The 27,586-nt window shown below is 44.8% G+C and overlaps 2 protein-coding genes across 2 annotated transcripts; one reads left to right on the top strand and one right to left on the bottom strand.

Annotated features, from left to right (window-relative positions):
• Window positions 1-100: 100 nt before the first annotated feature.
• On the top strand, window positions 101-17,610 carry CLCN6 (chloride voltage-gated channel 6). The gene is made up of 23 exons (XM_063176877.1): window positions 101-184; window positions 945-1,004; window positions 2,009-2,074; window positions 2,562-2,627; window positions 3,285-3,351; window positions 3,750-3,856; window positions 4,087-4,213; window positions 4,778-4,845; window positions 4,942-5,000; window positions 5,623-5,755; window positions 6,148-6,261; window positions 6,508-6,674; window positions 7,532-7,658; window positions 8,019-8,145; window positions 8,472-8,625; window positions 8,720-8,879; window positions 9,027-9,133; window positions 9,708-9,894; window positions 10,319-10,476; window positions 11,215-11,371; window positions 12,040-12,147; window positions 12,505-12,630; window positions 14,565-17,610. Exons 1-23 carry the CDS (start codon window positions 107-109, stop codon window positions 14,643-14,645), a joined length of 2,604 nt encoding a protein of 867 aa, XP_063032947.1. The 5' UTR covers window positions 101-106; the 3' UTR covers window positions 14,646-17,610.
• Window positions 17,611-22,531: 4,921 nt separating this feature from the next.
• On the bottom strand, window positions 22,532-25,424 carry LOC134429633 (natriuretic peptides A). Its single transcript, XM_063176881.1, has 3 exons — window positions 25,208-25,424; window positions 23,473-23,758; window positions 22,532-23,255 (listed from the first exon to the last, which is right to left on the bottom strand). The coding sequence occupies exons 1-3, from the start codon at window positions 25,325-25,327 to the stop codon at window positions 23,239-23,241; spliced, it is 423 nt and encodes a 140-aa protein (XP_063032951.1). The 5' UTR covers window positions 25,328-25,424; the 3' UTR covers window positions 22,532-23,238.
• Between the last annotated feature and the right edge of the window lie 2,162 nt (window positions 25,425-27,586).

The following is a 27,586-nucleotide window of genomic DNA, read 5'->3' as shown; positions in this document are numbered from 1 at the left end:
GACGGGGCGCGGCCGATCGGGGCTGAGGGGAGCGGCCATGCTCAGCGGGCGGGGCCGGCGCGGCGGGTGACGCGCGGGGCGGGCGGGGCGCGGTCGGCGGCGGAAGATGGCGCGGTGCGGGTGCGGGGCCGGGCTGTGCTGCTGCTGCTGCGGCGAGCGGGAGAGCCGCACCCCCGAGGAGCTGGTACGGCCGCCGTCCCGCCCTGCCCTGCCCTGCCCCAGCTGCTCCCTGATCCCCCCCCCGGGCCCGTGCGTGCTGGCGGAGCCCCATCGCCCCCGGTCTCGGCCCGGCCCCGCCCGGCTTGGGCAGCGCCTGGGGGTGGGCGGGCAGGCGGGGAGCGGTGCTGGAGTGCGGGCCCCACGCCTCAGGGCCCGGTGTGGCCAGCTCAGGGTGCTGCTCCTGGCCCAGTCTCTGATCCGATGCTCGTCCCGGTGCCACAGCCCATTCCCGCCCGTTCTGCTGCCGGGCCTGGTGCTTCTCCGCCTGTGCCGGAGCCCCGCGCTGTCCGCTTCCCTACCCTACCCCGCATTCTTTGTCTGGGCCTCGCGTCCCAGCGCCTGGAGCCGCTGCCCCTCGCAGCCCTAAGGGGGAGCGGTCCTGGCCGCGCTCTCTCTGTCTCTAGCCCTGCAGAGTGCTCTCTGCAAAATTGTTGCCCTGTGCTCCCCTGTACCCCGTTGCTGTGAATGAAACGGGATGTGGGTTAGAACTTTACTCCCGGCAGCTCCTGTATAGAAATAATGTGTGTTTGGCTGAGAGACAAGCTGTAAGGTAAGACCCTTTAGCGTTACCACAGTGTAAGTGGTGGTTTGGTAATCCACACTCTCAATTTATAAGCAGCAATGGTATAGGGATTCTGCAGTTTGGCTTTGCTACCAGTGTTCATGAACAGCTGTGGATGCATTCGTTCCCTCCATGATTTTCCTTTCCTGCATTTGTTTTGCAGACCATCCTAGGAGAAACTCGTGAAGAGGAGGATGAGATCCTTCCACGCAAAGACTATGAGGTGGGGAATTTACTAATCTGATATTAATGTGATAAGAACTGCAGACAGGTTTTGATCTGTTTGAGTTTGTAATGGGGTAGATGCTCAGTATGGATCATTTGGTTGCATTGGCATCAGCAGAAATACTGAGGATTGCTGTGCTTGCAAAGATCTGTTCCTCATCTTTGTATGTTTCTGGGATAAAGCTCTGTGAGTAGGTTGAATGTTTGCTCTCAAGTCAGACTCTTGCTGAGAAAATTCATTTTCAGAGCCTGGTGCATTTTCCCACTTCTTCAGTGTGAGGTTTATAGGCTCTGGTGGCCTTGTTTTCTGGTGACTATAGAAAGTATCTGTAGATACATAGTCACAGTTGCCTTTCTGCTGTCTGTGTTGTCATGCTGGCTCACAGCATCAGATTTGCATCACTGTCTGGTGGCCCTGAAGTATTTAGAACAGCTGCTGTCAGTATGGGTGTCACCAGCCCAGCCTGTTACAGCTTGGCCTGAAAAAGTGAAGATGTGGATAGAACTAGTGGAGCTTTGTGAATGTGAGTGTGAAACTTCTTGCTGTGATAAACTGAAGAATTTATATGGTTCATCTGCACAGGAGTTCCTAGCTAGTGTTCTTGTTCCAGTGAGAGGGTGAATATAAAGATCCAGTGTTATCCCCTGCACTGTCAAAGTGGAGACACATAAAGAAGTCAAAAACTCTACAATGTGACTTTTCTAAAACTGTACAATGTGACTTCTCCAATATAAAGATGTATAAATCAGTTGTGCTTCTGTTTGTTTCACTGTCTCTCTCAGCTTGAGCAGTGAAATTGTTCTTTCTCTTTGTGATTTTCAGGATCTGACTGATCTAAATATTTAAATTATTTCCAGGAGTATTTTCTTCTCCTGTTGTTTGCAGAATCTACTGTGGGGGTAGCAATGACTTCTGTAGTCTTTAATAAGGTCTTCTAGACATAATTTTTTTTCACAACCTGTTGCAGCTGATTCTCCTGAATTGACCTTTTTGCATTTCAGAGCTTGGATTATGATCGCTGTATCAATGACCCGTACTTGGAAATTTTGGAAAGCATGGACAACAAGGTAGGACCTTGTTCTTTTATAAGCTAAAACTGTGGAAATTGTCCAGAGCAACTGTGGATTGGAAGTGTTCAAAAGCTCTTTGTATGTGGCATTGACCAGCCTGGAAGGAGAAGGTGTGCCTGTCCATGGCAGGGGGGTGGAATGAGATGAGCTTTAAAGTCCCTTCCAACCCAGATCAGCAGGAAATTTGATGGGTTTTTTCCTTATTTATGACTGAAATTCTACATGTTCTCCTGGTTTCTCTATTGCAAAAAAAAATGGAGATTATAGCTCCCAGCATCTCTTGTGATCCTCAGTTTTAAAGTGAGCAAGATGTTGAGTCTTTCAGTTCCTTACTTTCAATTTGCTGTTGTCACAACACAATCTTCTGTTCGTTTATCCCTCTGGCTGTTGAGCTGTGGAGCCTAAACCCACCTTCCAGAAAATCCCTGTTTCTGTGTTGCTTTTATTTTACTTTTTTTTTTTTTTTAATCCTCTTTCCAAACAGAAAGCCCAGAGATATGAAGCAGTGAAGTGGGTGCTGGTTTTTGCTATTGGAGTCTGTACAGGACTGGTAAGTATCATGCTGTTTGGAAAATGAGGAAAATTCAGGAGACTAAGCAGGAATCATTTAGAAGCCAATGGCTAAGGAGTAAAATTAAGAGGAACCATTCTCTTTCATGGTGACTAGAATTTAGTAGATGGAATTGTCTTTTGGGAACTATAGCATGTTGTTATTGGCTGTTTTTCAGGAAGCCTTTTTTTTCTTTCACAACTTGGTGGGTTTTCTTTGTAAAGTAGTCTGGCAAATCCTTTAATTCTGCATGCAGGAAAACTTTTCCAAAGCAAACAACTTAGTAAAAAAAGATGACAGTTAATGGCTGAACTGTGAAAATCAGCTCAGCTGACTGTATACCTCAATTAAATACCAGTTTTCTTCTGTAGCCTTAAGTATGTTGAGGGTGTTAAAAATGGTGCCAGATTAGTACTTTAATGGGAAATAATCAGATGCAGAAGTGAATCTCTTCAGGAATAATGCTAGGATGGCTCTGTCCCAGTGAGAGAGAGGGAAGAAATCTGAGTTTTCAAAGCTGCTTTACTCTAAATTATGCCTTTGTCTTCTTCATTTTCTCTTCTCTCCTGTGTACATATTTCTGGTAGGACTAACTAGAGGGTGGTCTTAATTTGTATGTAGAAATTACTGATGGAAATTCTGTCTTCATTTTCCCAGGTGGGCCTCTTTGTAGATTTCTTCGTGAGACTCTTTACCCAGCTCAAGTTTCAGGTGGTACAAAGCTGTATCTTTTGCCTTGGACCTTGCTAGACTCAAGTGACCTTTTCCTTTCTGTTCCCATGTTTTGCTCAGAACAGCTGAACTTTCACAATTTTGCCATTGGGCATGTTGTTCATAATTAGGCAAGTTTTCAACTTGCTTTTGTAATTCAGCCCTTGAAACCAAGAAATGTTCAGTGTTGGGTACATAAGCAGAGACTGAAAGAATGAGTGGTTTCCCTTCTTCCTAATTCAGTGTTGAGCTTTGAAAAGGAAGCCTGGCTTCCTGACAGGTTGTGTGTTAGCTGCTCTGGTTGGATTAGGAAGCACAGGCTTGGTTTTTGAGGCCAGTGGGAGGTTCAGGTATTACCAAGTGGTTGTGTGTTGCTGTGGGGAATGTTGTTTTCCTTGACCATCCCTGCAGCGGTGGAGGAGTGCACTGAGAAAGGCTGCCTTGCCCTGTCCCTGTTGGAGCTGCTGGGGTTCAACCTGACCTTTGTTTTCCTTGCCAGTCTTCTGGTCCTGATCCAAGTAAGCCTTTGCTGCTCCATTGCTGCTCCTTACACAACCTTCCTTTCCTCTCACACATGTCCTTGATATGAAATATCCCTGCTAGAAACATTTTCTGCCCCAAAGCATCAAATTACCTTCACAGTTCTATTTGATTTAGCTAAACAGGGTCTCTTGGTCCCTTACTCTCTGATAAAAGTTGGCCAGGTACCAAATCAGTGCACCATAGTGCCAGTGTTTCTTTTCTGCAGCCTGTAGCAGCTGGGTCAGGAATTCCTGAAATTAAGTGCTACCTCAATGGAGTGAAGGTTCCCGGGGTTGTGCGCCTGCGGACCGTGGTGTGCAAAGCTACAGGAGTGCTCTTCAGCGTGGCAGGAGGTGAGGAGGGCTCTGCTGTGCTGTGCCTGTTGGGTGAAGGAGTCACTGAAGGGGGAAAAAATGTTTTCTCTGCTTATATAGGGCACAGAAGGCCCTGCCTTTCCAGTAAAATCATTCTGGTGATTTGGAGCAGAGTCATGAGCCCTGAGTGCATTTAGAGAGTAGAGAATAAACAGAAGGATCAGGACTATCAGGGGAAACAGGTGATTTTCTGAGTGGGCTAATGACATGTGACTCTTTGGGGCAGAATCCAAGAAAAGAGACCTGAGAATGTTCCAGGAGCAGCCTGAGGGCAGAAGAGCAGAATAACCTGGAGAGTTCAGAGTCCTTGTACAGTTGTTTTTCAGTTATTTCACCCACTTGGAGTGCAGAATTTGTGCAAGTCTTTGCATTTGGGGTTGTTGAGTGAGCAGGAGGTCAGCACCTCCCTGTGAGGAGCTCCAGGCTTGGCACAGAGAGATGTGCCATGGCATGGGAGTGCTGAGCTGATCTCTTCTGACTTTGTCAGCAAGGGAGGGTGGCAGTGGGGAAAGTGCATTACCTCAATAAACTCTGCTTTTCCAGGTCTTTTTGTCGGGAAGGAGGGGCCCATGATTCACAGTGGTGCTGTTGTGGGTGCAGGCTTGCCACAGGTTAGTGCTGGCCTGAGCCACGCTCCTGGTCACGCCACTGTTTTGTAAGAGTAAGTTCCCATCTCCTGTGTTTCTAAATCTTTACTTTGTTTGTAGTTCCAGAGCATCTCTTTGAGGAAGATCCAATTTAACTTTCCCTATTTCTGCAGTGACAGGTACTGTACCCAGGATGTGGAGGAGGGGAGAGGAGGATGAGTGAGCTGACTTCCTCGGGAGAAGGGTGGTGGGCTGGGGTGAACCACTCAGTTGTTTTATCAGTTTCTTTCTAGAGTCCTGCAGTTTCATTCTGCAGCAAGACAACACCAGGGTGTCACTCTTCCAAGCTGCTCTGGTCTTCCTGTTCATAGATGTTCTCTTGTGCTGCTCAGCAGATCTCTACCCGTTTCAAACCTTTAATGTGGGTGGTTGAAGGCTCACCCCTTATGATTAGCATATACTACAGAGAAGGCTACTTCTCTGAATGTGAACAAATTCTTGCCCTTTTGTTTCTGTAATTGTTTCAAGTGATGCTGGAGTCCATGGTTTGGGATGGTTCCTCACATACTGGGCAGTTGTGTAGTACCAGAATTCTGCTCTGTGTTTGTGCTCTACAGAAAGAGCACAATGCTGCAGCTTAATGAGCAAATGGTGGTGTCTGCCATGGCCAGCTTTGCTCCCAACTCTCATCCTGAATCTCTGGGATATTCCATAAATGGGGATGATCCCTTACTTTGCAGAACCTAAGCATCTCCAGAGCTCTAATTTGCTAAACTGAGGTTGTTTTTCTCTTCATTTCAGGGATAAAAGGGATTTTGTATCTGCTGGAGCAGCTGCAGGGGTTGCAGCTGCCTTTGGAGCACCAATTGGAGGCACTCTTTTTAGTTTGGAGGAAGGTTCCTCCTTCTGGAACCAGGGACTTACATGGAAAGTGGTGAGTGGTGATTGTGACTCTTTCTGTGTGCCTTGAGAAGAGGGCTCCCCTTGGTAGGGCTTGTCCATGAGGACATTCTGATTATCCTGCCTCTTCCTGAACTGTCTTGGCAGGAGGAAGGTTGCCTGATCTATCATTGGTCCAGAACTACTACAGATCAAGGGCAGAGATGAGCCTGGTGTTATCTGGAACTGTGGGACAGCTCTAGGCAGCAGCTTTAGTGTACCTGGCAGAGTGGGCTTTTGTGCCTGGGCTCTCTGCAGTCTGATCCCTCCACAGTCAGTTCCTTTGCCCAAGTATAGGTCTCAAGGAAGAGCTGACTGTACCAATCTTAATTTTGGGAACCTTTGCTTCCCCCTTCCCCCTTTTTTTTTTTTTGTTTTGTTCCACAGCTTTTCTGTTCCATGGCTGCCACTTTCACCTTGAATTTTTTCCGCTCTGGGATTCAGTTTGGAAGCTGGGGGTCTTTCCAGCTCCCTGGGCTGCTGAACTTTGGGGAGTTTAAGGTAAGATTTACTCTTATTTCCCCACTCTCCAGTCTCTTCTTAGCCCTGTGCTTCTGTCTGTTAGTTTGGAGGTTTTTTTTGACGCATGCTTGTATTTCAAGGCCCTTTATGTTTAGCTGCAATACATTGATAATTGTCACCCTTTGATTTTAGCTACTCAAAATCTCTAGGTGTGGAGACAGAAGTGTTGGTAGGAAATTCCAGCAACTACTGTAATCCTTTTTTTTTGTACACTTTTCTGCACAGTGCTCTGAGTCTGATAAGAAATGCCACCTCTGGACAGCTGTGGACCTGGGCTTCTTCATTCTGATGGGGATTGTGGGAGGCCTTCTTGGAGCCACCTTTAACTGCCTGAACAAGAGGCTTGCCAAGTACCGCATGCGCAATGTGCACCCCAAGCCAAAGCTGGTCAGGTATGTGTGCCCTCTCCAGTTTGTGCAGGCATCTCTGCTCCCAGAGCAAAAGCATCAGTCTAGAAGACCCTTTGAGTAGGATTGGAGCAAATCTCAGCCTGGTTGTTTTAAAAATCACTAAATGAATCCTCCATAGAACTTAGAAGTGAACACCAGAAAGCAAATGTTACAGTCCCTGTAATTTTTGATGACTTTGGTGGTACAGAGAGAATTGCAATCCTTCTTATAAGGGCAGTGGAGGAAGCTCTTTGTCATAAAGGCTGAACAAACCAGAGCTTTGTCTCCATGCAGGATATTTTTTGTGTCCTTGTCAAAATTGCTGTGGATGAAATAGCTGATCTCACTCTTTAAAATCATATTGATTAATTAAATTCACAATATGTGTGTTGTTTAGAGAGGGAACTTCTGTGTTATTCTGAAAGTAGCTGTTGGTTTGCTCTGGACAGCTCCTAAACACAAAGCCCAGGTTTAAAGAGAAAAACAAGTGTATTTCAGCAGTTAGAAAAGAGATTGAGAGACTGTGCATCATCCTGCCCAGTCCTATCTATGCTTTTACCCTGTAAGGATGTACAGAACATTGTTTCCATATGAACAGCCTCATTACTGAACCCTGGGGCTTTTCATGTGTGACTGCTGTGTTCTCTGGGCTTCTTTTTGGGGCAACCAGTTAAAAAGGGGAGCTAAGGCAATCCCTGGGAACCAAGTCAAAATTCAACTTGATTTGCAGTGTCCCTTGTTCTGATGCTAAGCTGTGGTGACTGTTGCTTCATGCAGCTTTATCAAATCATCTGCAGAACTGGGACTAGGTTACAGTGCTGAGTGTGGCTTCAGTGCATGGTCTCTGTTGTGTCTTTCAGAGTCTTGGAGAGCTTGCTTGTGTCATTGACCACCACTGTCATGGTCTTTGTGGCCTCCATGGTTCTGGGGGAATGCCGGCAGATATCTTCCAGCAGGCACGGTGGCAATGACACCCTGAGCCTGCAGGTGAGGGGTTCCTATGTGAATATTATATTCCCTGTCATGTTGTTCACCCTGCAGAGAAGCACAGGCATGCAGTGAGCTTTTGACAGCCTGCAGTGCATAACAGAACTGCAGTGAGAGCCCATGGAGGGTTGCAGGAGCTGTGGGTAATAATGAAACCTACACTGTGCTTTTGTACAAACAACTCAGGCTCTGAGTCAAGGAGCCCATTGATGTTGTAGGCCCCATTTCTGCTATTGATGTTTGGTTTGAACTTCCCAAAGCATGGCTAACAGTAACAGAAGTGTTATTTCCATTCTCCCCAAAGGCTAATGCAGGAGACAGTGAATTTTAACTCTTTGTGTCTTTTGTGTTCTGCATTAGGATATATCAGAGGATGTCAATTCAAGCATCAAAACTTTTTTTTGCCCAAATGAAACCTACAATGACATGGCCACGCTCTTCTTCAACCCTCAGGAGTCAGCTATCCTGCAGCTCTTCCACCAGGATGGTAAGTGGTTAGGAGACTGTCTCATCCCACACTTAAGCTTCAGAGCTTCATCTTAGCTGGAACAGCACCACAAGGCTAGCAGCATCTTCAGGCCTTCATGGTTCTGGAGGACTGCTAGTAAAACTGGTGAAAGTCTCTTTGATGGAAAGAAAAACCTGTTTTCCCTCTCTTTTCACTTACTCATTGTCTGCAAGTGTGTTTGTACTGGGAGACTCAGTAGCTGTTGTGAGATGAGCCTGCTGTGAGCTGAGGGGTGGATGATGCTGGACTCTATCTTGGACAGACATGTGCCCCTTTCTTTAGTCATGATTCTTCTTGTGTTGCAGGTACTTTCAGCCCAGTCACCCTATCCCTGTTCTTCCTTCTCTATTTCTTACTCTCCTGCTGGACATATGGGATCTCTGTGCCCAGTGGTCTGTTTGTACCATCACTGCTTTGTGGGGCTGCCTTCGGACGCCTGGTCGCCAACCTCCTCAAAAGGTGCATCAAGTGTGCGTGTGAGGGACATGCTGCAGGTGCACCATGAGCTCTCAGGCAGGTTTTTCTAATCTGAGGGCTCTGTGCTTTGCTCTAGTTACATTGGTCTGGACCACATCTACTCAGGAACCTTTGCACTGATTGGGGCAGCAGCATTCCTGGGAGGAGCGGTGCGCATGACCATCAGCCTGACTGTCATCCTCATTGAGTCCACCAATGAGATCACCTATGGGCTCCCCATAATGATCACCCTCATGGTGAGTGCAGGACCAGCAGCTCTGGCTTTTTGCAGAATGCTTGAACATGTGCTGGCCGTGAATCTTTGTTACTTTCAGGGCTGTCATAAGCCAAGGGGTCTTGCACTTGGAACAGCAACTCAGTAAGACCTCGTGTTTGCTATGCAGGTAGCCAAGTGGACAGGAGACTTTTTCAACAAAGGCATCTATGACATCCATGTGAACTTGAGAGGAGTGCCTCTTCTGGAGTGGGAAACCGGGATGGAAATGGATAAGTAAGGCTGCTCCTCTTGGCCAGGCTGTGGGTTAGAGTTTGTGGTGGGGATTCTTGCTCAGAAATGCGTTAATGCAGGGGGCTGATGTTTCATCTTCAACCAACCTGGTTGCTCTGAGGAGCTGCTGTGAAAGGAGTTGTGCACCAGGCCTGCAGCAGGAAAGAGATGCTGAAGCCCTTTCTGAGGGGGTGGATGGATGGATGGAAATCTGCAGGGTGGGTTTGGGAAGTTCAGCAAATGCTTTGTGAAAACATTCCATTGGACTTCTTGTGGAACGTCATCCTCTTCCCACCTGTTGTGTCTTCCCAGTAGTGTTTAGAAACTATTTGTAAGTTAGAACATTCTACCTTTCCTTTCATTGATCCAATGTTATGTTATAAAAAGAATAATTAAAAAATCAGGTGTACCATCACTTCTGATACCGCAGTGAAGGTGAGCACACAGGTAAAAGGAGCCAGCAGAATTTAACTGCAGCAGAATCCTTTAGGACCTTATTTAGGGACTGGTTTGTTCATCACCAGCCTTCTGTCACTGATGTGATGTATGCAGCAATCTTGGATTTCTGTTTCTTCAGGCTACAAGCCAGTGACATCATGGAGCCCAACCTGACATACGTGTACCCCCACACCCGGATCCAGTCCCTTGTCAGCATCCTGCGCACCACTGTCCACCATGCCTTCCCTGTGGTGACAGAGAACAGGGGCAATGAGAGGGAGTTCATGAAGGGAAATCAGCTGATCAGTAACAACATCAAATTCAAGGTAAAAGCTTGCTTGTTTGATAGGTTGAAGAGTAGAGAGCTTTGTTTTGCGTTCAGAATGGCCTTGCTTTAGCTATTTAAGGTTTTGGGCAGAATTTGGGTCAGAGATAAGCACCTACTGCAATAGAAAATTTTTAAGAGCTCCATTTCATTCTATTGTCTGGGTTATGGTACAGACAAAAGAGTGGTCTGCATTCCTAGAGGCAAAAGTTAAGAGGAAGAAGTAATCCGTGTAGCACAGACATGGAAACATTTGAATTTGTTACCAAATTGCGCAGTCCTATTGGCTATTCTTGTAAGTCCTGCAGCAGCAGTGAATGAACATGTTATGTAGTGGCACAAAGCAATGATTAGTAGTTCATAGTCACTCTTGGATAACTGTTGGCTTGCTTAGTGAGTGTCTGAAAATTGTTTGTTGTATGCAGAAATCCAGCATCCTCACCCGGGCTGGAGAGCAGCGCAAGCGGAGCCAGTCCATGAAGTCGTACCCTTCGAGTGAGCTGCGTAACATGTGTGATGAGCACATAGCAACAGAGGAGCCTCCTGAAAAAGAGGATCTGCTGCAACAGATGCTGGAGAGAAGGTGAGGTCCTGGTAGGCACAAATGTACAGAAGCAGGGTTTTTCCATGTGTTCAGATGTGTTGTAAAGAATGTTTCATATGTTAGTGGAAACAGGGCTGATATCCATGCTTTAGAAGTGTGAGGAGCCAATGCTGTGTCTCACACCTGTGACCAAGTGGGTTATGTCCAGGTTCTTACATTTACTTCAAACATTTATACAGACATATTTCCTTGAGAGGATGAGGTACCTGGAAAGATTTCTGTAGAAATCAATGTCCTCTTATCTGCAAAAATGTGATAGCTCTGGAGAGCTCCCTTATCCCAGCTAATGACCTGGTGCCGTGATACTGATCCCACCTTTCTGGTAACTGGGCTGAGTCACCAGGCTTGTGTTGCTGTTACTCCCAAGTAGAAGCCCAATCTAGTGAATAATTTTCTACATGAGAGATTGTGACTTTCATGAATGGCATCCTGACCCAAATATTTTGCCAGATGCTTCAGCTTTTATTAGAATCTGAGTAATTTGGAACTGAAAATTGCTTTAATAGCAAGTCATGTGAAATTGAGTTAGGAGACTGTCCCACATAATGGCTCTTGACCTCTCTCCCCTCTATTTTTTTTTTTTTTTGTGAAGTCTTGCTTGTTCCTAACAAGAGTCCCTGAAATATTCAGGGGAAGGTTGCAAAGAGCTGAAACAGCTGCTCTTTAGGGAGCTGGGCTATGTGAACCTTGTAACACATGGTGTTAAATCCATCACAGATACACTCCTTACCCCAATCTGTACCCTGACCAGTCTCCCAGTGAGGAGTGGACCATGGAGGAACGCTTCAGACCCCTGACCTTCCATGGCTTGATCCTGCGCTCACAGCTGGTCACCCTCCTTGACAGGGGGGTTTGCTACTCTGAGAGCCAGTCGGTGAGTCCTCCTCTTCAGAAATGGCAGCAGACACATCCCTGCCTTCTCAGGAGGCTGGGAACAATCTTCATGGGCTGCCAAAAAGAATATATCTATTTTTACACTTTAAGGAATGCATGTGTGTCTTTAAAGTTGCAGACGGGTAATGTGAATTCTCCCTTGCAGCTCTTAAAGGAAGTTGAAAATATCCCCAGGGAAAGGATAGCCACTGTTAAAAAAATTCATCCAACAGAGCTGTTTGTTGCATAAAGCTGTGGAGAATATATGATATGAATATAAGGCATAAAGATATGCAGAACTGGAGAACAGAGGGCAGATATTAAATGCAAATAGAGCATCCAGCAGTATATACTTCGTGTTTCACTGCTGTGTGTTGAGGTCCTAGCAGAAAAATGTCAGCTGTGTCACTGAGATCAGGCCCAGCTCCCACAAGACTGGTTTCCTGCTGTCCTCCAGTGTCAAGTATAGATTTGTCAGAGGTTGGGTAGCTGTTCTCTCTCAGCTGAAGGCCTGCATAGGTTTGGGTAACAGCACCTCTGCAGAATGTGGGTGTGGGAGGAGAAGGAGATCTGGGGGAGCAATTAGGAGGCATGGTTTGCTGTGCTTGCAGCCCCTGTGTAATCTGGAATGGTGACACCTGGGCTCAGTGAGGTTTATTTTGATTGCAGAGTGCAAGTCAGCCTCGTCTGTCCCACGCAGAGATGTTGGAGGATTATCCCCACTACCCAGATATCCATGATCTGGACCTCACATTGCTGAACCCTCGTATGATAGTGGTAAGATAAGCACTGCAGTGACAATCCCTCCTCAGATATATTTACAACTGTCCAAAGCCTTTAAAAAACATTGAGGGCATGTTTTAATATAGTCTTTGGTGCAGTGCTCCTCAAGCACTCAGCCTTCTCTGCATGTGGAAACCCCCTGCTATGAGGTACCAGTGTCCATTGGTGTCTGTCCAGTTTAATTTCTCAACAAACCAAATGTCGTATTTGTGCAGAAATAGAAGATGACCACAGTCAAATACTCTGTCCAGGCATCAGTGCCATGGAGGATTTGTAGGAGTTGCATGTTAGTGATTCCCAGAGACATTGAAAATGCCTCTTGTAAATAACATGATTGCTTTTCTTTCTTAGGATGTCACCCCATACATGAACCCATCACCCTTTACTGTCTCTCCAAATACTCATGTGTCACAAGTCTTCAACCTGTTCAGGACAATGGGACTCAGGCATTTACCAGTTGTGAATGCAGTTGGAGAGGTGAGTCCTTGGCTTGGCCTAGCTGAGCAAGGAAGCCACAGTGTTTGTGTAATATTTTTCATCTCTGGGACAATAAAGATCTCTTTTAACATCAAACAGAAATGCTTTAAAGAGATCAGAATAGGATTTTTTTAGGGCCCTGAATGCTTGATTACTGTGATTTTGTTGGCATCTTTTCTGTCCTAACCTGTTTCTCCTTTACCTGCAAGGAGCAGGACATGAATCTCCTGTCTCAGGTGTGCAGCCTGTAGAAGCTGTCCCATTTTTCTATCTGTTGAAAGGCCCTGAGCTCATCAGAGGCCACTAATTTGCCTTTCACAGCTTTATTTAAGAGCAAAATTTCCTTTTATGTTGGGGCAAGAGGTTTTTCTGTAGGAAGGGAGTTGTATTCTGTTTGTGCTCACAGGAGCAGCAAAGCAAAGGAGTGTTTAAATTATGTGTGTTTGACTCACTGTCCCTTTGCCATCTACAGTGCTCAGAACCAGTCAGTAGATGTCAGCAACCTCCTATAACCACTGTGAGAAGCTGTTTCCCCATAGCTGACCTGGTCTGTGTGAGGCAGCACTGCTTTTTGTGCCTCAGGGTTCCCACAGTTACTCTGCAGGGCCTGTGAGTTGCAAAGGAGATGCCAACTTATTCCATTTTAGTACAAGAGCAGCCTAGTTCTAAACTCTTTCCATGTGTAAAATCAGAGAGGTGTTTCACCAGCTGAAATGTGTGTTTTGACTTTATCCACAGCAGGCTGGGAGAGGGTCCCTCTTGTCACCTGCCAGTGTGCCTTAGCTAGTCTTGACCAATTCTCTGTTTTGGTCTTTAGAGCTTCCTTGAATGTACCTGACAGGAGCTATCTGAAGTCATGCCATGTGGAATACCAGAAATGTCTTGAATGAAGCCCTGAAAGACAGCTTTGTTATTTCCAATTGCAGTTTTTACTTCCCAGAGGATTTTACATCCTTATGCTGTCTGACATGGAAAGGGTTTCCCTTCCTAGGCACAGGGTCCTACTGGTGCCAGACCCCACAGCAGTGGTCAAGATGTTTGTTTGAGTGTTGTTTTTTGGTTTTAAGTTGTTTGTTTGGGTACAGTTAAATCAGCATTCTTGCCTGAAGAGTAAGTGCTGGTAGAGGGAGGAATGTGATTTCTGTGAATTTCAACTTGAATCTGCTCTAACTCAGCTTTGGTCAAGAACTGCTCTCAGGTTTCCTCTTTTTGGGGTGTTGAAAAGAATGACCACTTGTGAAAAATGCCAATCATTTGTTGTTAAAATTTTTGAAGTTTAATAGAAATAAAATGGTTATAAAAAATAGTAATACAATTAGAATAATAATAATAATTTGGACAAATTGAATTAGGACAACATGAGACAATAAATACAAAGAGTTATGGATGTCCAGGTACCTTTTTCTGGGCAGCACGAGCCTGAGAAAGGACCCACATTAACAGAGGATTAACCCTTAAAAGCAACAGCCTGTTGTATATTCATACACCTCATCCATGATGCATAAATTCCACTCAAACACAGGATTCTGTCTGGGCAGTGTCAGCTTCTTCCTCTGAATCCTGACAGTGCCTTTGAGGCAGGAAGAAGTTCATTTCTCCTGATAATGGGGCAATAAATTGTCTTTCTCTGAAAGATTCAGGTGTCCTGTGGCTGCTGTCTCACTGCGCGTCCTTTCTTTAAAAAAAGTATCCTACATAGCACAGTTCCTATTTTGACATTTTTTATAACCTAAAATTATATTTAACACACTACTTAAGAGAATGAACACAGCATAACTTTCTAACACAACACATATATAATATTCATTTGAATATTTGTAAAAAGCCAATCATAAAATACATGCATTTTTCACACACTTTTTTATGGATGTCTTTCAGTGGCACATCTCTGACGCAAACTTGTGTCTTTTCTTCTTCTTTCCTTCCTGTTCAAGGTTGTTGGGATAATCACTCGGCACAACCTGACCCACGAATTCCTGCAGGCCAGACTGAGGCAGCACTATCAGACCATTTGATGCCCCTGCCCCTCTGTCAGTGTGGTTCCTCCCTCTCCAAGCTGGCACACATGCTCGCATCCTGCTTGGACCACACAAGGCCCAAGACCTCCCGTTTGGCTTCTCACGTGCATATCAAGCCTGGGGAACTGGAAAACATTTTGCTAGCCAGAGAATTAGAGGAGCTGCCTGAGCCCAGAGCTGTTGATTGGCCTCAGGCACTTGGTTTGACAACTCTTGATCCAGGTGTTTTCTTCCCCTGTCCCCCAGTTATCTCCTTCTGTCAGATGTTGTCCTGACACCACTGTGTGTTCTGACATTTTGTTTTGGGGTTTTCTGAAGAGCTGGAAAAAAGAACCATTTCCCTCCACTGTGTCCTGAGCAAAGAACTGCAGTGTCTTTCCCTTCCTCCTGTGTGACTCCCTTTTCTTCTTCCTCCCTTGTTCCTGCAACTGTTGCCTTATTTGTGTGAGAAGGGAGTTACTGTCACCACTGAGAGGAGATACTGAAGTTTGCAGATATCAGATATCAGCTGCTCTAGAGGATGGTTTCTTGCAAAAGCAATTTTAAAAAATCCAGCGTTTTGGAAATGCACCTGTCTTTGCAAGTGTTCCCCTTTGCCCATATTTTTTCACTCTGGTTTCATTTGTTCTTTATTTCTCTCCTTCTTTCATGGGGAAATGTTTCTGTTGTGATGTTTTTGACAGCAGATGACTTTTGAGAGCAGCTCAGCAGATTTGAAGTTCAAAATGGTTACGCTAGGTTTATAAATATTTAATACATTTGTGAACATCTCAGAGAAAGGAGATCTCTTCCCTGTTAGCTGTTGCTGTTATCTCCCTGTAAGAGACTCTTCTAAGATGCTTGGTGGCACTCCACTTTGACATTTCTTGGGGTTTGTAGGCACTTTGTCCCTGCACTGCTCAAACAGTGAGAGCCTGGGGCACCTTTCCAGCTGGAGTCAGAGACCAGGGAACTCTACATCCTGAGAGCATGGAGAAGTGTTGCTTTGTGGAAGGAAATAGAGCTGATGGTCTCTGGGCTTGCTTGAATTATCTGTGTGTCATGAGAGGAGTTGCTGTAGTTCCAGGCTGCCATAAGGAGGGATGGTGGTGACTAAGGCAGCATCTCCTGCAGGTGTTAAGTGGGGCTGTCTGTGCTCTGTAAATGCTTGGGATAATGTTTGCAACAGTCTGTAAGGGTGAAATCAGCCCTCAGGAGCCAGTTGCAGCCAGTTGAGTGCTTTAGCAGGTACCATCCTGGCCAGCACCTGTATGGTTCCAGCAGGCACCTGCCCTGCTGAGTTCTGTGTGCAGATAACCCTCAGTGGGAAGCCAGTGCTGTGCCTCAGGGACTGCAGAGCTGATTGGCTTGATAAAGCACAGAGCATTCTCTCAGCCAAGATACATGGGGAATGTATTCCAGAAAAGCTTCTACACAGCCCCTGAGCTCTGCAGTTAACCCTTTGTCTGCCATAAGGAGCTGCCTGGGTGGGAACTGGGACAGAAGGCAGACTTTGTTGATTTTCTGTATTTCCTTAGAGCATAGGAGTTGGCATCAGGTACTACCCTTGATTTGTGAGTTCTTTCCCTGTAAGTAGAGTGAGGATGTTTGTTCTGTCTGGATAGGATCTGCAGGTGTTGTCTGAAATGCCTGTGTTCCCTGAGCTCTGCTCCTACACTGAGCTGTCCCTGCAAACTTCCAGCACCCATTTCCACTCCCTGAAGCTGGGCTGTAGGTTTGAAATAAGCTTTTGTTAGGCTACCTGATTTCATTCAAAGGGTCTGAGTCATTAGGAATCACAGGAATCTTGGTTTTGTGGGATTTCAGATCACTTAGGTGGGATTGGCAATCCTGTACTGTTAGAACACCTGTCAAGAATGTCCTGTCTCCCCATGACAAATGTTGAGTGTGTGTGTAAGGGAAGGTTCCTTCTCTTCCTGCACATGAAGGCTCCTTGGGTTATTTGCCTTGAGCTGGTCCTGTTTTATTTCTGTGCACAAATGGCAGGGTGTTTTGCTGCAGGATGAATTTGTCATTGCTGCTGAGGCAAGAGTTGGGCAATCCAGACAAATCAGGCTGGAGAATCTTACCACGGTTTTTCTGGGCACCAGATGCTTCCCCATGACAGGGCACTTTGCCTTCAACCTGTTGGCAGCACTGTCTGCTCTGCCTGGGCATCTTATTCAGATGTTTCAGCTGAAAAACACCCTTTCATTCTTTCAGTAAAGACATTTTCAGTGAGGATGGTGGGTGACCCCTGTCAGCTGCTTTAAAGGGAAATTTCAGTGTGCAATACAGTACAATTACTGTTGTGTAGCCTGCAGAAAAGGAATGACAAGTTCACCTGACATTTGGAGATGCAGTATTTCCCTTCTGATGAGGACTGATGCCAAGGGGTTTGTGTTGAATCAGTCTTCTCACACTTCAGTTACTTAAATCCTTTCTTACAACACACTCACTGCTTCTACCCTGGCTCTAGTTGCTAAGTGATTTACTGAGGAACTTATTCTAACATAGATGCCAGGAACATTTTAACAGAGCAACACTAAGGGAAAAATAACCCAGAACTGGGTTAGTTCTGATGGCAAGGTTAGGGGGTTAGTCTGGGGCCTTCCTCCTTGCCTTGTGGCTTCCTGTGCAGTGTTAATTATGCAGTTTTGAATTATTAATTACTGTGAACCATTCCAATGGTATCAACTTACCTTTCCATTTGGTTTTTGTTTTGCACTGTTTTTTTGTTATGAAATTATGTAAGCTAATTCCATGGTGTGTGTGTATATAAATTGTATTTTTTTTATAATTTGTATGAATATATTTTTATTTGAACAATGGCACTTGGGAAGTATTCATGTAGCTGTAACATGTCTGAGAGTAAAATGTTTGTGTGTCTCCTTCAGCACTTTCAAGGCCTTTTGATGTTTCTAGTATTGTTTTATTTTTGCCCTTTATGATAATAAAACCAGTAGAACATGGCAGCATCCAAGAGCATGATTTGAGGTAGTTGAGTTGTTGGTATTTATGAGCTGTCTGGATTTAGCAGTTTGTACAGAAGGTGCTCTTAAGAGAGGAATGGCTGTGATCCATCATCTTGTGACCACTGCAGTTCCACATTCTCACCTCAGCTCTTTCAAAGGAGGGAATTTGATAAGGATAAATTGTGCCCATTGTGCTGCTTTTCTTACCTGAGAACTCACCTTCCTCCCAGTAAGTTAATGAAAGAGGTTTAAACTACAGTGTGTCACCTCTTGTTTTACACTTGGCTTCTCCAGGGTATGAAGGATCTTAAATATTCAAGATGAAATTATTTAGTTTATGCTTGTCTTTCCTGCTTTGTCCTGCTGTCTGCCTTACAGAAAAGAATTAGTGACAATTTTTGAGCTTTCATTTAATTTTGGTTTACAGGCCAAAAATGTAAGTAGAGTCTTTGAGCTCTGTAGAAATATCTGACCCAAACCTCACTTCCTTTCCATGTTTCTTTGCATCAGGGGCTGAGTTGTACAGAATTCATGCAGTACAGAATACACAGATGTTGTACAGATGCTCACAGTAGCTCTCTGAGGCACTTTAATACAGAGTTGTCCAGCAGCTTGTCTGGCTCTGCCCCCTGGCTGTGTAATGCCAGGGAAAGCCTGAGATGGGCAAAACCCTCTCTTGGGAAGGAATGGCAGAAAATCTGATTTGAGGAGCTAAAGAAGTGCCACAGAGGATTTAACTAAGCAAGGAATGGGAAGGATGCCCTAGCAGGGGTGGGAAGGAGTCATCAGAGAAAGACTGGGGGAACTCTGCTTCAGCTCTGTGCTGCCTTGAATTGTAAGTGCAGCAACACGGGAGGGGGTGGGAGAGGTTTATAGACTCATTGAATCCAACCATGCATCATTGTCCCTGTAATGACACACTGGGGCTCTAGCAGAAATAAAATTAGTGGTGTTCAGTGAGGTTATTATTATTTTTTTTAAATTTTTGCTTTGCTAGCAGGATACAAGCTGCCTCTTCAGTGTGTGTGCATCCCCAGTTGTGAGTCATGCACTGGGAGGAGCAGAGGATGGCTGCCTGGAGCCTTGGCTGTTGCAGGGCTGTGAGAAGAGAGTGAAGCTGCTCTTGTTGTCCAGGGTGCTGAAGGGCTTTTCAGCAGCAGTGGGACACACTCAGTCTGCTCTGCATCCACTGTTCAAATGCAGTGTCTGAAAGGGCTCACTGGGAGCTGGGATGAGACATCAGTGAGCTCCACTGCTGTCTTGGATGTTGAGATAATGTCACTGTCATATTTTCTGAAAAATCCCTTCGCCAGGATTTCTCCTCCTGGGAAGCTGAGAAACCTCAGAAAAGAATGAAAATAATTATCAGATTGCTTCTCCCTGTTTTGCTGCTTTGGAATGTTGTGTAGATATTGTTTTACCAACTGATCAATGTTTGGTTTGTTTCATGTGTATTGGTTTTATTTAATGACCAATCACCATCAATTCTGTCAGACTCTGAGGAGTCAGTTGAGAATTTTTCATTATCATTCTTGTTAAACCTTCTGTCTGTGTCCTTCTCTTTCTTTATTATAGTTTTAGTATAGGATTCTTTTAATATAATATAGTATGATAAAATAATAAATCAGCCTTCTGAGAACATAAAGTCAGATTCTCATCTCTCACCTCGTCCTGGAAACCCTCACAAACTCAACAAGATAACAGTTTAAAATAGGACGTCCCTTTCTCCAGGCTCTTTCAATTGCTGTATGGGCTGTGTATGGTTTAACACACATCTTACTGATATTTCAAGCATTTTAAAGCAGACTGGAACCCATATGTACCAATTTCAGTAGAAAACAATACTGTGTTGGAAACTCATGACTGGCAGCTAAGACATGACCACCTTGAGACCTTTGACTCCCCCAGCAGCTCTTTGATGCCTATACTAGAGAATATCTCTCTGTGATGACTGGATTAACACACCAGATTTATTTTTCTTTTCTTGTATTCCAATTCCCAGCATGGCAGGCCTGACTCTAGTTGCCTTCCCATCATAAACTTCACCTCCTCCTGAGAGGGATCGTGCTGGTTTTCTGAGAGAGCAGTCAGGTGATGGTAATAGAGGGGGAAAGTCTTACAAACCTTCCTTCCTTCCCACACGGAAGTGTGGGACACACTTATCAAGCAGATATCAACCAGCAAAGGCCCTTGGGGGCCAAGATTCAGGAGAAGTAAATCAAGCAAGCTGGTTGTGGGCAGATTGGGCTGTGAACTGGCCCAGCTCCACGTCTCCCTGCAGCACTGGAGGGTGGGTGTGTGCCCTGTCCTTCACTTGTGATTTCCTGGAGGAACCCAGCAGTGCTGACAGCTCCTCTGTTGCAGACATCTTTTCATTAAAAATCCTTTCCTTAGGATTTTTTTACTTCTGAGAAGCTGAGAGGTCTCAAAAACAAAATGTAAACATTGATTATCTGCTGCTGTGGAATGCAACAGGTGCATCTGGGATTGGTCTCATGTGGATGTTTGGAATTAATGACCAGTCACAGTCAGCTGGCTCTCTCTCTGTCCAAGCCACAAACCTTTGTTGATTCATTCTTTTCTGTTCATAGCTTAGCCAGCCTTCTGAGATGAACCTTTTCTTCTACTCTTTTAGTATAGTTTTAATGTAATATATATCATAAAATAATAAATCAAGCCTTCTGAAATATGCAGTCAGATCCTCGTCTCTTCCCTCATCCTCAGACCCCGTGACCACTGTCACACTCCTCTTGGCATTCTTCCCTGCCAGCTTGGATTTCAGTGGGAGCATTTTGTTTTGTGGGAAGCTGCATAGGGATAGTGCAGTGTCTGAGGGGCAGAGAAACCATCAAATCTAATTTGCAAATATACTCAGTGCCAAGCAGAGCCCTATTCCAAACAAGGCTCATGCCTTGCAGAGTGCATGGAGCACGCTAATGGAATTTCTGTGTTTCAGAGTCCAAAGGAAAGCAAGCTGGATTATGCATGGCCAATAATGGGTGCTGCCAAATGCTGTTCAGAAGTTAGAATGGAGTCTGGCAGGGCAGGAGGTGACAAATGTCATTAGAGCTGTGTGAAGGGTGTCAGCCTGGTCCTTCTCTGGTCCCACTGGGATATTTCATTTACGTGATAGCTGTTCACAAGATTGTTCCTTGCTCTCTCTGATCACTCACAGCACCAGTGGCAGCTTTTTTCCATCCTTGGGGGTGATGGTTTTGCCTGTAGAGCTGATCAGTGTTGAGTTTGTCCCATTCAGCTTTTCCCAGGGCTTACTCCTGAGTGCAGCACTATTCTGCCCTGGTTGCAGAATTTCTCTGAGGGTGCTTTACAGCTCAGTAATAGCAGTAAAAATCCAGTCAGAGATGCTTTTTTCCTCGATTGCTTTCCCTCCATTAGGTTCTCCCAGACTGCAGGGTCTATTAACTCACTGTCTGCAAGCTCACACAGACTTGTTCCACCAGGAACTGGCTTGCTGCTAATACTGGACCCACCTGGCTTTAGGTCAGGAAGCATTGCCTCTTCTTGCCATTTTTAGCACATTCCACTGAACTAATCAGTGTTTTGTGCCTTGAGGGACTGACAGGGAGGGACAATTTACAGTGTCTGTGCAAGCTGTGCTTGACTGGGTAAAATTCAGCTCCAGCTGCTGTTAGAGTACATGAATTGTTGTTACTTTCAGCTGCACAGGGGAAGTCAGGCTGTTGCCCATTGCTGGTGTGGAGGGATCCACCTGCATGTTCCCATTGTGCTGCAGGGGGTGTGTTTGGAAAACTTTTAAAAAGACAAAGCCCCTTTATCCCCCCAAAGGGTGACTTCACACCCCCATGATCTGTGAAATTGAGTAAATGCAAAGTCACTGTATCTTTCACTGCAGAGATGCTGCTGGGAATCTCAGCCTGAGAATTTATTCTTGTCAGGGAAACCTGTGTGGACACTATTGCACAAAGCATTTTATCTGTAGCTGGTGCTGCTGGAAGGAGAGGATTTGTATCACACTCTGGTTTCCTGTTGGAGTGTTCCAAAATTAGTCCCTCAGGTTGGACCTCTGCCCTTCATCCCCAGGAAAGAATCACAAGGCCCAGCGTGGAGAGGAGCACACAGATCCCTCTTGGAGGCCATGTCAGCACTGCAGGGAGTGACTGGAGGGTGCCTTGTCACAAATGTGATGTGTGGCATGAGCCCTGTCAGTGTTGCAGCACCTTTAGCTGTGACTGGCCTTGTGCAAGGAGGGGTGTGTGCTTGAATTTCCCCTTTCCCTGGAGCTGTGGCTCCTGAGAGCTGTTGTCAGCAGCTCTGGAACACCTGCAGTCCAATTCCTTATCCTCACCAGGCACTGTTCCTGTCACCTTATGCATAAGCAAAGTCAGAATTGGATTGTTCCAGCTGAGCCTGTCCTGGTGCTGCCTTCCTAAGCCCTGAACAAGCTTCTCAGGGTACTCAGGTCCATGGGAATGCACTGAGGTTCTGGGAATGACACTCATGAGGTGCTCAAAATAACACAGTTCCTAGCAGAACATGCAGGACACAGGACAGTTGTGTCAGCTGGGCTTGGTGCCACTGCTGGGGCTCGCATGGGGATCCAAGCTCTTTGTTCCTTGGGATGTGTGGCTGAATGTGTGTTTTCGGCAATATTTCCTTCTTTGGTGGGGTGATAAAGTAGTTTTGGGTCAAATTCAGCTCCTAGGTGTGAAATCTAGCAAGGTTAAATAAACCTTAATCAGACTTCCAGTGTTCCCATTAGCCATGTTAGAACAGCTTTGCAAGGAGCCACTCCCAGAAAGTGATAAATGATTTTTGCATGCAAGCTGCTGTATAGGTCAGTGATCCCACCTACCCTCTCATGATAATATTCAAACCTTTGAGGATCCTTCAAGAAATTCTGGGAATCAGCATCTCAGCCCCGTGCAGAGTGAGACAAGACACAGTTCATGATGTATCTTTGTGTTGATGCTCGTAACCTTTATTGGGTCACTGCTAGAAAGCATATACAATGAATTCCCTTTCCTCCCTCTGGTTATCTTGAAACTTGTGGAGTGTCGTGGTTTTATTTATTTCTTTTCATGTATTTCTTTTCTTTATTTATTTTCTTTTCTTTGGCTTACTCGAGGCTTTTGTGGCAGTTCCCATGACTGAATAATTTAAACCAGCACAAGGACTCTCTTATCACTGAAACCCTGTCTATAGGAGGACTCATGGTGATCTTTCAATTTTAAGCAAGTTTTTTTTTTCCTGCTAACCTGTTAGCATTTCTAACTGCAGAGGAAAAGCCTCTAGTCAAAAACTCATTTTCATTTTTACCAAGTTTTCTCTGTCTCATGTAAGTAAGATCCAGGCTTGTGGGTACCAGAATATCAATAAAACTTAAGATTTTGACTTTAGGCAAATACAAGAAAATTTAATGCAACAGACAGGAGAGAGGTCCAGCACAGATGTCTAACGTGTTAGTTTTATTTAAAGATGGTCTGGCAGTGCTAACGTAAGAAATGTTCTTTAAAAAACATCAAATAAATAAATAAATAAATAAATAAAAATAGGAATAACTTTCTGTTGAGGAGCTTGGAAAGCATCTGGCTTTCATCTTGGGAGGAAGGGGTACTGTAAAGCATTCTTCAGAGCAGGTTCTAGGGAGGCTGATCCTAATTCCTCCGGTAGCCTGCAAACCAAACATGAAATAGATGTTATTAGAATCTGTTCTTGTCTTGGTATCACTATTGTCAGCAATGCCTTTGAAAAAACAATACTAGCTTAAATACTGGGCTCAAATTAGTTTCAGAATGGAATTGTTTTAAAGATTTAGATGAGAAGCTGCTCCCTCCCATGGCGCGGACACGGTCGGTGCTGTTCGGTGAAATGGCTCAGCCAGGACTCACCATTGCAGCCCATCCCACTGAGGGAGCCGATCCTGTCAATCCTCCTCCCAAAACAGCCAGAATCCCTCATCATCCTGGGCACCTGCAGCCCCCTCAGTCTCTTGAGGAGGGGCTCCCTGTAGGACAGGGGGGTGTTGGGTGCCAGCCTGGCTTCAGCCTTCTGGCTGTCGCCGTCGTCGCTGAGTTCCGGCAGGATCTCCTCCTGGGCTTTGGGTTCCTGCAGGTCAGGATTGGACTCCAGGGCTTCCATCATGGCAAACTTGTCCTCCAGTCTTTCCAGCAGGGCCTGTAAGAACAGGATTAAATTGATGAAATTCCTTGTTTTGTTGTCATTTGAAAACTCTTCCAGTCATTCTGTTCTGTGTTCACCCATGGTCCCATAGCCCACCCTAGGGACACTGACAGGTTGGATCCCAGCCTTGCTGGTGTTTGTTGGGTTCTGTCCTCTGCATTATTTCCCTGTTCACACTAATTCCATCCAAGGGAAGGCATAGCTTCACCTTGTGAACTGAGTGAAGCTGCTTGCCATCATGTGTATCTTACTGGCAAGTTTAGAACACATGTTGGCAGAGAAGAAAATGCAAGATGTGGGTTGGACAGGGTCTGCTCAGCCCACCAGTGGTACACAGCCTTTAGCCACACAGCCCACTCCCATGTTACTGCTTTGTCCTGGCTGTTTCAATGGACATCATTTGGAGAAGCTCTAGGTGTTTTCCTGCCCCAGGGAATGCAGGATTGCTACTCCTGAAAGTGACTGAAAATACCTGTGTGGTAAATTCATACAGCCTGCTGTGTGACTGCTTCCTGGGCGCCATTCTTTGTAATTTGTAAAGCTTTGTGTAACTACCTCCTCAAAGGCAGCTCAACCAATTAGAGGCCACTAATTGCCCAGCTCTAGAATAAGAATATAGAGGAATGAGCCTTATGGCTTGCCCGACAGTGAGTGCATTTGGAAGCCACTCTTCCTGGCTGCTGAAAACAGCCCACATGCAGCTTTACCTCAAATTGTCCTTATCAGCTCAGGGAGTTTGTTCTTAGGGCCTGAGAACAGCTTTGGGAAGCTGGTTACTGGTACCAGCCAGCCCAAGGAAAGGTTTGAGCTTTCAGATCCCATCAGAGTCTCAAGCTTGTACTATGCTGTAACAATGCATTTTCTCTATCATTTATTAAAATTCTTAGTGGTGATTTTATAGCTCTGGAAGCTTTTGTGGATGAGCCACGCTAAATGATTGTGTTAATTCCTCTAGTAATATTTCTAAAAGTTTGTCTTTGGGTGCTCTACTCTACCTCCTCATCTCTCATCCATACACAAGCAGATCTCTCAAATTCACAAAGCTAGAGCCACATGGCTGCCCTGTGGAGCAGGGGTAAACATAGAGACGACCCCAGCTCAGTTTTCTATTTGTTCTTACAGAGCTACTCTGATGATTTTTTCCTTCCCTGCAACTTTGTTCCCTGGAAGATGTATCTTTAAAAGAAAAAGAACTGAAACACCAAACCAGACATCCTACAATCACAATTTTGGTTCCCACTACTGCCCAGGAGCTGGGGTGAACCCAACACAGGAGGATATTTCCCTACAGAGCTTCTCTGAACCCCTCTGAAAAGCTTTGTCCCCAGCATGAGATGTCTGATGTGGTTATTGCCACCCAACCATGCAAAAAGAAGGCAAATCACCCCCTCACACCCTGCTAAGCCCCCCAAAAGTTTACCCTTGCAAAATGAGAGTCCTCACCTCCATGCTGGCCAGTTCTTTGGCAGGGCTGAGGCTGTAGATGGGGTTGGCTCTGCAGGGCTGGAGCTGGATGAGCAGCAGCAAGAGGAAGCCATAGGAAAATGAGCCTTTAGTGTCCATGGCGCTGAGCTCGTTGGGAGTTGGGAAGTTCAAGCTGTTTCTTCTGAGATGTCCCTTCAAGTCTCTTTCTTCCTCGTGGTGTTGTGTCCCTTCTGAAGCTCGTCTTTTATACTCTTTGGGCGATCCCTGCTTCCTAGGTTATCAGTGGGTTTATCTTGGGCACATTCCAGTCCCACTGCAGGCATGCAGCTCTGTCAAGGGAAGATTCCCTTTATTAGCTGTCATTAGGCAGCAGCTGCTGTTGCTGAGGAATGTATGTCACAAGTCAGTGATTTCATGTCACTCCCCCTCCTCTTGATACCAGGAGCTGTGATTACATAGTCCAGTTGGAAATTCTTAGCAATTCTCTTTCAAGAGACCCCTGTGGTCAGATTTACAGAGATGGGAAACAATCCCAAAACTTTGCTCATTTAGAAGATTTCCATAAGGAAAATGCCTTTTACAGGGGAAAGAACAGGCTTTCAGATCAGTGTTTGGTGAAGAGTCAAGAATGAAGATAAATTGTCTTTCAGGACACCTAAAGCATTGCGCGCACTTCTTATACGGAATATGCGCGGCCACCGCCTACAGAAAGTGTGCTGAAAATCCCGGATTTGGGCCACTTTTCCCCATTGCTCCCGAGGTGATATCACCACAGAAACTCTGTGTTTGTGTGTCACCAAGAAGAGCAGCCCCTGGAGCTGCACCTCAGTGCAGAACAGGCAGTGGGGAGAGCGAGCACCTCCAGCCCTGCGCGACAGCCGGCTCCGGCACCGCTGACAAACACTAGAGTGTGTTAACAGCCAAAAGCTTAAATAATGGGATTTCTGTAAGCACTCGTGGTAAGGCTTGACCTGCGTCAATAAAATATAAAGAACAGGCAGCCAGTTTCAGCAATAATCTTATTTTACCGTCATACAGGAAAGAAACTTGTTCAATGAGAACTTAGCTGGTTTTATTCAGTCTGTCCCGAAGAAAGAATGGATGAATCTGTGTATATGTGAGTTTTGTGAGAAGTTAAAACAAAATCTTAAATATATTATATTAAAAACTAATAGTATTTATTTGTTTAAATGCTGGATGTCTTAAAATTAGCTAGAAACTGCCTGTTCTTAGATGAGAAGTTACAGAAGTACAGAAATGCTTCAACTTTCTCTTCCATTTTTGTGTTTGTACATATAGTATAACTAAAAATTAATCTTTTTACAGAAGTGCAGGAGATTTCTAAATCATGAAGCAATAGCTTTTTTTTTTCATTTTCCTAATGTTTCTTGTTATTTTAAATGGAAACAACAACAAATATAGGAGTAAGTTGAATGTCAGTCTAGTAATAATTTGTTGACTTTTCATATGAACATATATCTTGAAAGAAAATCATGAGTATGCTTTCAAAATAACAATAGAATGAAAAACTATTGCCCATGTCTTATATGTCTTAATATGGTGTTTATGTACAAACACGTGCACATACTGCTCACATGATCAGCTACCAAAATTATACCAGAAAGGACATTCTCAAGGTTGTGAAGTCATGCTCAAATGCTACTTCTTCCTAATATAGCCCGAAGTCAGCCCAACTCTGTGTATGTTCTGATGAATCCCTTTATTAAAAGAGTTCTCTCTGGTTTTCCTCAATGCTTTATTGTTTTCAGAACATAAAGGCAACACTATTTTTTTTTGTATTTTTTGTATTATTAATTTTGTATTATTACACCTTCTTATTTTGTGTTTTTAAAAAAGAATGAAGATCCTGATAGCTTATTTTTTATAATTAACATTCTATACTGCAGTGTCTGTATAATTCATTAATTAGTTACAAATATTCTCTTCCTGCTGCTCTTTTGTGTATGTTTGTTTGTGCCAAGGTGTTTGTTACACTTTGTTTTGTAAACTGCAAAAGTGGGAGAAGATAAACCAGAATTATTTGTTCATTTTGAGTGTCCAATTTAAGATAATTAGAATTGGTTATTGTTGTATTTCTTGTTTCTTTCCTTTCACACCCCCCCACACACACTAAGTATTCTCTAGTGCTCTCTGTACAAAAATATTTTGTAGCTTGCTCTGAGATTTCCTTTGTGTCTGTTTTTTTTTTTTTTTTAATTTGGTTTGTTTTGTTTTTATTTTTGTTTTGTACCGCAGCCCCTGGGGCACAAACCCAGCAGCAAGAAATTAAGGAACACAACATTAATCTCAGATGTGAAATATTTTGCTTTGAGTGATCTGTCCCTGTGAAACAGTCTAATTGTTCACAATTTTAGTGATTAAGTCAGACCCCAAGAT

The sequence above is a fragment of the Melospiza melodia genome, chromosome 26, assembly GCF_035770615.1.
Source record: "Melospiza melodia melodia isolate bMelMel2 chromosome 26, bMelMel2.pri, whole genome shotgun sequence".
Taxonomy (NCBI): Eukaryota; Metazoa; Chordata; class Aves; order Passeriformes; family Passerellidae; genus Melospiza; species Melospiza melodia.
This window is presented reverse-complemented; position numbering and strand designations above follow the sequence as displayed.

What these genes read in the sequence shown, in the direction of transcription:
- CLCN6 (XM_063176877.1), top strand. Translation starts at nt 107, where the DNA reads ATGGCGCGGTGCGGGTGCGGGGCCGGGCTGTGCTGCTGCTGCTGCGGC. An exon ending in TTGGAGTCTGTACAGGACTG is followed by an intron (nt 2,628 to 3,284) that starts GTAAGTATCATG and finishes TCATTTTCCCAG; the next exon opens with GTGGGCCTCTTTGTAGATTT. An exon ending in GTTTCAGGTGGTACAAAGCT is followed by an intron (nt 3,352 to 3,749) that starts GTATCTTTTGCC and finishes CCATCCCTGCAG; the next exon opens with CGGTGGAGGAGTGCACTGAG.
- LOC134429633 (XM_063176881.1), bottom strand. Translation starts at nt 25,327, where the DNA reads ATGGACACTAAAGGCTCATTTTCCTATGGCTTCCTCTTGCTGCTGCTC. An exon ending in AAGAACTGGCCAGCATGGAG is followed by an intron (nt 23,759 to 25,207) that starts GTGAGGACTCTC and finishes CTGTTCTTACAG; the next exon opens with GCCCTGCTGGAAAGACTGGA.